This window comes from Zingiber officinale, chromosome 1B (genome assembly GCF_018446385.1).
Source record: "Zingiber officinale cultivar Zhangliang chromosome 1B, Zo_v1.1, whole genome shotgun sequence".
NCBI classification, from domain to species: domain Eukaryota; kingdom Viridiplantae; phylum Streptophyta; class Magnoliopsida; order Zingiberales; family Zingiberaceae; genus Zingiber; species Zingiber officinale.
The window spans coordinates 125560080-125572436 of NC_055986.1; the positions used below are offsets into that span (position 1 = coordinate 125560080).

The 12357-nt window shown below is 33.1% G+C and overlaps 1 protein-coding gene across 1 annotated transcript; it reads right to left on the reverse strand.

Annotated features, from left to right (window-relative positions):
• Positions 1–10785: 10785 nt before the first annotated feature.
• Positions 10786–11884, reverse strand: LOC121996227 (transcription factor MYBS3-like). The gene is made up of 3 exons (XM_042550154.1): positions 11627–11884; positions 11351–11547; positions 10786–11270 (listed from the first exon to the last, which is right to left on the reverse strand). Exons 1-3 carry the CDS (start codon positions 11856–11858, stop codon positions 10986–10988), a joined length of 714 nt encoding a protein of 237 aa, XP_042406088.1. The 5' UTR covers positions 11859–11884; the 3' UTR covers positions 10786–10985.
• Between the last annotated feature and the right edge of the window lie 473 nt (positions 11885–12357).

The window sequence follows — 12357 nt, forward strand, 5'->3', positions numbered from 1 at the left end:
TTCTCCGTGCGGAATGGTTATCGGAATGGCGGTCGAAATGACCGTCGGAATGTCATTGGTAGCCATATCAGTTTACACGAAATATCGTTTATGACTGTTTATCCCGGGTAGCTTCTGGAGTATGCAAACTGATCGTCGAGGCTAGTGTTCGACACTATCTCCGTAAACGATATTGCTCCGCTACGGTGCTTAACGGATTGTTGCAATTCATTCCCAAGATACAACGACGACGAACGTCTCGGAATCGTAGCACTCCGACTTCCGAGACCAGCGAACCTTCTAGTAGACTTCTTGGACTCTTGAATGCACAAGATGAGATGAATGCTTGAGGAAGAGAAGAGAGGATTGAGTCAATATTCCATCATCTGGAGGGTTCTATTTATACTGAAAGAAGAGGTTGAGTGTCCTTTGGGTGAGTGGATGTGTTCTTTGGGCTGGATCGATCTAGATCATCCATTCTGAAGGGTTGTAACCCTTCTCCAAGCCCACTTCAATCTCATCCATCAGATCTGAGGAGTTGTGACCCTCAGATCCCGCCTATTGTCGTCGGCCATCGGATCTGGATCCATTGAAGTGCAAAGTGGGCCTACAAAGCGCCCATTGCGCACGTGGCGGGTGGCTGGCTCACAGGTGCGAGCACCTGCTCGCCCTGAGCTAAGGGAGCACCTGTCCTTTTATTTTTGTGTTAACCCCATTAACACATCTTCATTAATAAGTAGAGAATACACATTGAGAATTTTCGATGTGGGACTATTCTCCCATGCACTTTATTAATGAATAATAAATGTTATTTTGGGCCGACTTTAAACATTAATTTCTCATTCATCCTTAATCGGTTTTGAGCAAATTAATAATCTAAATCTATCTACGTGAATCGTAGATTTCAATTTTGAAGTCAATTACGACTTTCAACAATTGATGGCTTTCTTCCTCAAAATCGTTTTGGTCCATTTAAGACCCCAATATCCAACAAATTTAAGATAAATCAATTTTTACTTGACAGAAAACAATCTTGATCATTAGAGAATTTAACAATGTCTCAAAAGTTTACAGTAGACTTGTAATTAAACGTATCTTATGCATAGTTGTATTTCTTCTATTATAATTACACTACTGATCTTAATTTGTCTTTGTGAGCAGATAAAAATATGCACAACAACCAGTTGTCTGCATTTAGTTGGCCTTACAGGTAGTGAAGGCACTGAGAGAGTGAATAAATCAAAAGCCACCGCTGATACATTGAAGGAAGCAAATTTATTAACAAATCATTACTTGGGAGATGTTATTATGGCCTTGGCTTGAAGAATTCCCACATTCCATATAGAAATAGCAAGCTTAATTACAAAACTCTTGCAAAACTCACTAGGTTCTGAACCACATGTAATCCTTTCTATTGCTCGTTTAACAACTCAATTGATTATATTTTTTTCATTCAAATCTTCTGTTTGTTTTTTAAGTGATATGTGGAAATGCATAAATGGTGGCGCTTACTCATGTAAGTCAGGAAACAAATTATTATAGTAAAACAATTAGTATACTTAAATTTGCAAAAGAACATTAGAGTCAAAATAAGGAAAGCTCTGAAATTCAGGAACTAAAAAGAACATGTATCACAATCTTTTTGAGCATGATTTAAACATTTTAGATTTTGAATACTTATCAGGTATGTGTTTAACAAGGTAGAGCTGCCCATTTCATTTATGCCGTTAACATTTAATAAATTTAGTAAGTTTTAAAATGTATTTAATTTAAAATGGGCACAAAATTAAAAAAAAAATACCTTAATCCTTTATTGTTAATTTTAGAGTAATCTCAGAGGGCTACAAAGAAAAGAGATTAGAGTTGACGGAATGTGTTTGCCTAACCGAATTAATCAAAACTAAATAAATTAAATTTTTTTCAAACTAATTGGAATGATCAAATTTTTTAATAAAAATTGAACAAATCAAATCGATAAAATATAGATTGATTCGATTGAAAATTGAATTCACCAAATTAATTAAAATTTTCTAATTAGGGAGCTGAATTTTAATGAATTTTTCTAATCAGAATTTATCAAAATCACAGTATTTATGATTATAATTTTATTGATTTTTATTTTGATTTATTCGATTTAAAGGATTTTAAAATTTAACTTGAACCGAATTTACCGATATCACTATTTTTTTAGAAAAAAATTAAAATTCTAAAACAATTAAACTAAATTTTTTAATTTCATCAATTTGGTCAGTTTGTTCTATTTGACTAAATTTTTATTTTACCCTACATGAGAGAAAAAATAGGGAGAAATAATATTAATAAATTAAAAAATTAAATTTAAAATATTAAAATAATATAAATTTATAATTATCTAATAAATTTCTTTCTTATTTATAAACATTTAAAACGGATTTTTTGTGTAAAATTTTATAAATAGATTTTTTTGATAAATATAATTTCCTCTCATATTTTATTTATTATTTATAGTTATTTTTTAAAAAATTATTTATAAATTTATCTCAAATTTATTTTAAATTCCATCTTACTATATATATATATATAATGGATTAGTAATTTCTAACAAATTCGTCATTTATTTATCTATTAGTATTAGCCCTAGTACCAATTATGAGATGATTATAAAGGGTTCATTTTATATCATATATCATTATTAATAAAAGGCAAAGTTGGTTATTATATTTATTTCAGTTCAGTGGCAATTGAATAAGTATAATAATGTCCTTGGGTAGTAGGTTCTTATCTACAGCATATCAATTGGTTGAATTGATAATGAGATATTGTAGATATATATGGAACACTACTCTTAACTATTCCTAGTCAAGCATTAATATACAAGGACAATATTAATGCGTTGAGACTAGCATGTAGGTCAACGGATGACTTAATCTCACAAGTCATGGATATAAGATATCAAGTTCACACATGGGTATATATTAAAGAATATATACTGAATGACCCGCAATGAGAATGTTTCATGGATCGTTATATGAGTGTCATAAACATTCTCATGTGACTATTTGTATGAATAGTCCTTAGACCTGAAGTCACTACGGCTCCCTACATAAGGAGTTGTGTACTTTGGTATTGGCAAACGTCACCTGTAACAAGGTGAACAATAAAGTCGATCACTGGGTATGAAATGAATTATGCTGAGAGATGTGAGTGATGTAAATGGGATATATCCCTTCCATATGACAGAAGCGATATATGTGGGTCCCTTGATTAGTAGAGCACAAGAATGCATGACCATGCTTAAATGAGTCAATATGAGATATTGAGCTTATTTGATTGAGTGTGTATACTTAGAGATCAAGAAACACAAAGATTGATAAGAGGATGACACGTTATATGCTTCACTGATCAATCTAGATATCAAAGATAAAAGGATTGAGTCATACAAGATAATAGACACGGAAAGGTTAGGTCAGATCTAGACATTCTTGTCACTTGGGTAGCAATGATGCATTGTTAGATGTCACTTATTGCTTATGTTTCTAAAATGGTTTTAGATACATTGCCAACGTTACGAGAGCCTATTGGGTCACACACAAAGAACATATTAATTTGGAGATGGATTATGGGGTTAAGTTTAATCCAAATTATACATATTGAGTTAGACTCGGATGAATTCAGATTAGACTTATTGAGTAATGGGTTAGACTCATTGGTTTATTGGGTTAATGGCTTATTGGGTTAATATTTAATCCAATATTCTAAATCCAACTCATTAAGATTAATGAATATTAATAGAGATTAATATATCATTAATCAAAAGGAAGATCAAGAGACAAAAATATTTTGTATTCATTGGATGAATACAAAAGTCATTTATAAAAGTAACATTTAGGTGAAGTAACCTTTTTGGTAAAATAATCTATTTGGTAAAGTAACCCTTTTATGAAGTCACCTTATATAGATGAAGTGGCCTTTTGGGTGATTATGCTCTTCTTGGTTTTTGCTCTTCTTCCTTCTTCCGCTCTTAGCCAAAAAACTTCCACAAGAGGTTGCTAGCACAACCTTTGGTTGTTTCTTTCCCCATTTCGTGAGTTTGTGAGACAGACGGAGAACGTGTTGGTGTGGATACCATAGAGGCGTGGACGTGTTGATCGTGCTAAGATCTACATCCTAAAGAAACGTTGCTGTCGGGATTGCGAAGGGCACACAGCAAAGGTATATATCTTTTAACAAAACTTAGTATATGGTTTCATTTGCATGAATCTTCTGGATAAGAGCATATTTTTCAGCTGCACTTTTCGGCGTGTTTAACGCTATAGTTCTTTACATTATCAAACTTTACATATATTTTAATTCCATCTTATAAATCAAGTCTTATTTCCTTATATGAAGTATACTAAAAAAATATACAACATTTTATCGAACCTTAGATAAGTTTTCGATAGTTTCAAAATTATCAAATTATATATCCATTTTTCATTTTATCCCTATCAATTGACTGATTTTTTTATCAGTTGAATCGATTTTACTTTGTGCCGAAACGTCAAAATTTTAAGAAAATCAAACAATTGTTTTTTTTATCAAAATCAATTTTAGGTAAAATCAGTTGATAGAGCAAACGATCTCAGATTGACATGAAACTAGTTCCTATGTGTTCGGCTACCTCTTCTAATTATATTTATATCCTCAAACGTCGATTTGATTTAATATATTAAGAACGGTGATTTTTTTAAAGCAAATATATTTGAAAAAAATAATTTATGTTCAAAAATCATTGCTCTCAATATATTATATCAAATTAATATTTGAGAGTATGGATATAATTAAGAGAGGTAGACAAACATATAGAAACTAGCTTCATATTAATCGGAGATCATTTAGTCCATCAGTCAGTTTTGTCCAAAACTGACTGATGGATCAAATAACCAAATTGACATAAAACTAGATTCTATGTGTTTGTCTACTTCTTCTGATTATATTTATGCCTTCAAATACTAGTTTGACCAAAAATCGACTGATGGACTAAATGACCTCGAATTAACATGAAACTAGTTCCTATGTGTTCGTCTACTTCTCCTGATTATATCCAATTCCTCAACATCATTTTGACTCAATATATTGAGAGCAATGATTTTTTTAAACATGAATATGTTTAAAAATTTTAATTCATGTTTAAAAACTTATTTCTCTCAATATATCAATATATCAATATATTGGGTCAAATTGATGTTTGAGGATATGGATATAATCAGAAGAGGTAGATGAACACATGGAAACTAGTTTCATGTCAATCTGAGATCATTTGGTCCATCAATCAGTTTTGGACAAAATTAATTGATGGACCAAATAATCTCGGATCGACATGAAACTAGTTCATATATGTTCGTCTACTTCTCTTAATTATATCCATACCCTCAAATATCAATTTGATCCAATATATTGAGAGTAATGATTTTTCGAACATAAATTAAATTTTCTAAATATTTTTATGTTCAAAAAATCATTACTCTCAATATATTAGGTCAAATTAATGTTTGAGATCATGGATATAATCAAGAGAGATAGACGAATATATAAGAACTAGTTTTATGTAAATCTGAGGTCATTTAGTCCATCAGTCATTTTTGGACAAAATCAACTGATGGACCAAATGATCTTAGATTGATATGAAACTAGTTCTTATGTGTTTGTCTACTGCTCTTGATTATATACATGCCCTCAAATACCAATTTGACCTAATATATTAAAAGCAATAATTTTTTGAACACGAATTAAATTTTTCAAACATATTCATGTTTAAAAAATCATTGCTCTCAATATATTAGTTTAAATTGAAATTTAAGGGAATGGATATAATCAGGAGAGGTAGATGAACATATAGGAACTAGTTTCATATCTATCCTAGGTTATTTGTGTTGGTTAAACCTAGGAAAACGTACCGGTTCCACTGTACAAAAATTTTTGTACAAGTGTCGAACCTTTCCTTAAATAATCTATTGTGTTCTTTAAAAGTTAAATAAGGAATCGCAGATGGAACTTAACATCATTGATTCCAAATTTAACTTATCTGTTCTTAATGGTTTAGATTTGAATCGCAAGCGGAACTTAACACTATTGATTCAAATCTACCTAGGTTATTAATTCCATAAATATTAATTTCTAAAATTGGCTTCCAGGACTGCATGGCGAGGCGCATGGCCTTCTTGGATATGGGAGCAACCACCACCGCCTAGGCAAAGCCTTTTAAGGAAAGCTAATATTTATTTCCTTAAATAACTCTAGGTTAACCAAAAGGAACAATCGAATCACAAATTCGAAAAAGAAGAAAACACAAAATCGAAAAATAAATTCGATAAACTAGATCTAATTGCCTCTTGTATTTAGAATTCATACAAAGAAAAATAACTAGTATGATGCGGAAGAAAAATACTAGTTATACCTTCTCTTTGTAAGCTAATGACCTCGAGATCTTCTGCCGTATTCCTCGCCTCTCCTTGGACGTCGTGTGGGCGACGATCCTCCAAGATGAACACCACCCAAAAGCTTCCTCCTTCTTCTTCTAAAATCCGGCCACCACCACCACCAAGGAGAAGAGAGCAAAGGGAGAGGAAGAAGGGAGAGGGTCAGCCACACCAAGAGATCACCCAAGCAAAAGAATAAGAGTTATATCTCATGAAGCCCCCTCACCCCTTCTTTTATATTACTTGCCCAAGGCAAATAAGGAAAAACCTTTTACAAAAAAATAAAATCATCCAAGAGTTTTTCCTTTTCCCTTTTTATTTTTCCTTTTCTTTCCTCTTGATTGAATCAATCATTAATCAATGGTTGAGATCAATCCTATTTGGTTTAGGATTGAATTTGGTTTAATCCTATTGGCCGGCCCTTGCTTGGGCACCAAGCAAGGTGGCCGGCCACAATTAAAAGGAAAAGAAAAATAATTTTTTAAAAAAAAATTTACAAGAAGAAATCCTCTTATAAAATTTACAAGCTCTCTTTCCTAAAGTATGAGTTAAAAAAGGAAAGTTTCTAAAAATTAAAACCATGTTTTAAAATTTAAAAACCCTCTTATAAAATTTCCTTTTTTAACATGGTGATAGAAAATTTAAATTTTAAAACTTCTTTTCCTTTTTTTTCTTAAACCATAAGGATGGTTAAAAAAGGAAAGTTTTAAAATCTTTTAAACTCTCTATTTAAACATGTGGCCTAATTCAAATAAGAAAAGTTTTAAAAATTAAAATCTCTCTTTTAAATTTATAGTTTTCTACAAAGAGAAGATTTTAAAAATTCAAAACAACCCTCCCTTTTTGAATTATTATGGTCGGCCCCTACAAGCTTGGTCACCAAGCTATAGGGCCGGCCCCTTCGAGAGGATGTGGCCGGTCATTGCTTGGTCACCAAGCAATGGTCCGGCCCCCTTCTTGGACACCAAGAAGAGCCTTACATTTGGATGGACTTGAGGCTATAATGAGGCTACAACAGGGACCTAGAGGAGAAATTGGTTTTGGCCTTCCGATGAGCTTGAGTATCCCGTGTTCGCCCCGAACACACAACTCAAGTTCATCGATAATAACTCATTCCACTAGAGAGTTATTACCGCACTACCGCACCAATCCCAAATTACATTATGGGCTCCTTCTTATCATGAGTGTGTTAGTCTCCCTGTGTTTAAGATTATGAATGTCCATTAATTAAGTAAGTTGCTAACAACTCACTTAATTAATATCTAGCTCCAAGAGTAGTACCACTCAACTTTATTGTCATGTCGGACTAGGTCCACCTGCAGGGTTTAACATGGCAATCCTTATGAGCTCCTCTTGGGGACATTCTCAACCTAAATAACTAGGACACAGATTCCTTCTATAATCAACAACACACACTATAAGTAATATCATTTCCCAACTTATCGGGCATATTGATTTATCGAGCTAAACCTCACCCTTTGATAAATCAAAGAAATAAATATTAAATATATGTGCTTGTTATTATATTAGGATTAAGAGCACACACTTCCATAATAATTAAGGTTTATTTCTTTTACTAAGTCAGTATAAAAGAACATACCTAAATGATCCTACTCAATACACTTAAAGTGTATTAGTGTAATTTATTAGTCAAGATAAACTAATACTTAATTACACTACGACTATACTGATAGTTTGTTCCTTTCTATAGCGAGCAACTGTTTATAATTTATAGAGAACCGACAACATGATCTTCTGAGTGTGACACTACACTCCATGTTGTCTACTATATAAATTAATTGAACAATTACATTTAATAAATAAATGCAGATATTGACCAATGTGATTCTTTTATTTTAACAAATAAATGTTTACAAAAGCTAGGCTTTTAGTATACACTCCAACAATTTGGTCCATCAACCAATTTTGGACAAAATCAACTAATGAACTAAATGACCTTGGATTGACATGAAACTAGTTCTTATGTATTGTCTACCTCTCTTGATTATATCTATGTCCTCAAATACTAAATTGACCCAATATATTGAGAGCAATAATTTTTTTTACATGAATTAAATTTTTTAAACATATTCATGTTCAAAAAATCACTGCTCTTAATATATTGAGTTAAATTAATGTTTGAAAGCATGGATATAATCAGAAGAGATAGTCGACCCCATAGAAACTAGTTTCATATCAATTCGAGGTCATTTGGTTTATCAACCAATTCTATCTAAATTTGACTTTGATTTGAAGAAAAAAAAAAGTAAATCAGTGATAAAAAAATCACATCCGGAGGTGTCACATGATTCACCTGGATTTGCTCACTCACGCGTAAGAGAGAGACTCTCCCCATGCGTTTGCTCACATCCTCAATGCATATGAATCAATATAAACCAATCTATTTGCCTTGGAGCTCTCAATATGGGACAAAAGTCTCATTCACAATGGAGCTCCATGCCTCTTCCACCTCTTCTCCATTCACAAATCTCCAACACAAACCAACAATTTTACTATTGCACCAAGGCTCCCCTTCAATTTGGTTATTTTAGAAAATTATTTTTTAAAAAAATATTAATTATTTCAGATAATTTGATTCAATTTTGTTGTAGAAATCTTAATTCGATTAATCTGAATAAATCGGATTGAACTAGAGCTACACCACTGTGGTATTGATTTTTGAAAACTAATATCACAGTTCGGTTAATTCTGTTTTTGATCGAATTAATTGATGTTCTATTAGTTTGATTTTTTTTTATTTTTGTTAAAAAGATCAGTTAGTTAGTTGGATTAGTTCAAAAAAAAATTTGGCTTGTTCTGTTTGGATTTAACGGTTCGGTCGGTTCAATTTTGAATTGATTCTTCGACCCTAGCTATGGTTTCGTAGTTGATATAATAGTTATAATAGTTAGTTACAATATAAATATTATTGAATAAGAAAAATATGTGTTGTAGCAGTTATAAAATCGTAATTGCTTTAATAGTGTAGCAACTATGGTTTCGTAGATACTATAATACAATAAATTGATATCCAAATGTGAATAAAAATTTGTGTTATAATAATTATGAAACTCTATAATATTATAGTAGCTATGCATTTGTAGCTGCTATAAATATTATTCAACATGTCAAATTTAAATCTATCTCTGATACTATATTTAATGTGGATGGAAGAGATATTGAGAATAACTTTATCATTTATAAGGGAGCCAAGAGTGGATAACTTTGGCAAAGTGTCATACAATAATTTCATGGTCATGTCCATTGGTGACGACCATTACTCATCATCAATTACTGTAAGGTAGAAATTTACGATGATAAAAGGTGATTTGTTCATCCAGCATCTCCATCAATTTATTTTTAAATCAACATAGAAGATGATTATTAGGACCTCGTATAGTTGGAGCTTTGTGCATCGGGTTGTCTTTTTTTTTTTATTAGCCTTGGATAATTGAATAACACATGGGGAGACGGACATCTGATTACTAGCCGGGATTTGATCCTCAAATCTTAGGATGGCAACATCACCATTTACTAGTCAATTGTCCATCCTGAGGGATGGTAAGATGGAAATTCGTGAAACAACATGTGGAGGTGGAGCTACTATTTGGCATCTCCACAACACACCAAACCACTCCTTGTGGTGGTCGTTCATCCATCAACATCTTCAAAAAAGGGAGCCTTCCTACTTTCCAAATCCTCTCACACTTGCTACTTGTCTCCTTCCATCCATTCATCTTGAGATACAAGACTTGCAGCAGAACCAAACAGACAATAATCAGGCCTGCAAACGAGCTTGTTCCCAGTAAATAGATATTCATTGATTTTCAATTAACTATTGAGTTTCAGTACTATTGTTCTTTTCTTTAGTAAGTAAACATGAGTTCCTCATGAAATGATTAACAAAGATAAGGGAAGATCAAGGGCAATCAGATGTGGCCTTACTGGTTCTCCATGCAGGAAACAATGAGAGCCCACCAACTCCAAGAAAAGTTGGTAGGTAAATCATGATTGGTGTACTATATTGTCTTATTATCACCTTATCTTCCAATATAGAATATGATGCCCCTCAAACCTTCATGGATAAGTCAAATGATGTGGCTTCCTATCCACCATTTACTGAATTTGTGTTTTATCTTTCCTTGGTTTCAAAATCTTTTCAGGATATCAAATAAAAATTCTCTTTTTGCCAGTTTATAGTTCAGTTCCGCTATAGTTTTGTGAACAAATATTAGTCATTTTTTGATAAGCACTCTCACAGTTCAGTGACTTTTTGATCCAGTCGCAAGAATATTGCAACAGTAGTAGAAAAAGTTTGAGCAAAATAGGTTCTTTGTAACTATACATAAATATAGGTACTCTGAGATCATCAACAACAAAAATAAGTTCCCTTGATAATTTTCCACACAAACAATACTACTTATCATTTCAAAAAATGAAAAAGGAAAAACATTCATCTCCTTATCTGCAAGTATTGAATTAATCTAAAAGATCCAAAGGGGCCTTGTGTCAGTAACACTGACTAAGCTTCCATCTTTGTTGCAGTTTGCAGCATTCATGAAAATCCATTTATGTAACTCTTATGGTACCAAAACATAGATTTCCAGTTGATGAGTTCTTCTGGTTCAACTTTGAGCTGGAAATTCTAAGCTCCAAATCGAGATGTGAGAGCTGCCCATTGACCCTTTCAATTAGGCCAGCAGATGAGGGCAGATGGTCTGTTTCCTGCTCTTGGATCGATGAACTCAGATCTACTTTTGCAGTCTCAGAAGCATTTTGTTTTGCCATGGTAAGAGATAAGAAGACTGGCTTGTAAGGATCAGTGTGTAGAACTGCCTTCTCACAAGTTGCAACCTGAAATGTAATGAGATGAAGAGTTGGATTGTAACTAGAACATGGCAAATGCAACGAAAAGCATAGATTGGTTGCATTACCACATCGAAGAGACTCGATCGGCGCTTCTTTTTGTTGAGGCAGTTTTGTCTCAAGAAGTACTTTTGAGCATGGCTTGCCACTTGTGTGGGAGTTCTTGTGTTGACAAAATTCCTCGAGATGCCTCTCCAATCTCCTTTTCCAAGCTTCTCAAGTCCTACAAGAAACTGCCTGTGCTCTTCCTCGGTCCATGAAACTCCTATCCATCACAAACACTGTTCTATGACAGTTGAAGATCACTAGCAATTCAAGCTCAAACAAAAACAATAATGGCTCACCCTTCTTCCTTTCTTGTTTTCTGAAACCAAGACCATCAGACAGATACCCATTAGTCGTCTTCTCAGTGGTTTCATCGACTGGGCCAAGAGAAGATGCGGATGAAGAAAAGGAAGAGGAAGGAGCAAAAGGATGAGAGCAGGAGAGACACTCCATGCTGAAGCTTTTCTTGAGTGGCGAAGAAGCCATATGAAGCTGAACCCCAAATAGCTTCACTCCACCTCCTCCAGCCATGCCTCTTTGCCCATACAAGTCCTAGAGTTGTGGCCATATATATATATATATATATATATATAAAAAAAACCAATGCTTGTTGTTTGGTCTAATGGGAGCATTGATGGTAAAATTATTGTCACGTGATCCGGTGACACGGATTTGAATTGTAAAAATAGTCTTTTACCATGTAGAATAAGATTACATGTAATAAATCTTTTCTTGACGATATTAATGAGAGTTTCATGCCCTAAAGATATAAAAGAGGTTGCATTTGAAATGTTATTTTGCTTTTGTCAGTCATCTTTCTCAAGTGTTTTTCTTTTGATAATCCAAGTATCTAACGTTTATAATCCGACTAATCCTCGAACTGACTGATCCGGCCTGATGGAAGTTTTTCATCGTCCATCAAAATAAATCGGAAAGTGCAGATGAGTAGTGAAAGGTCCAACGTCATAATTTTTTCAAACTCCCCAAGTGTAATATGTCATAAGTGAGATTTGAACTCTCATTGTCTAGA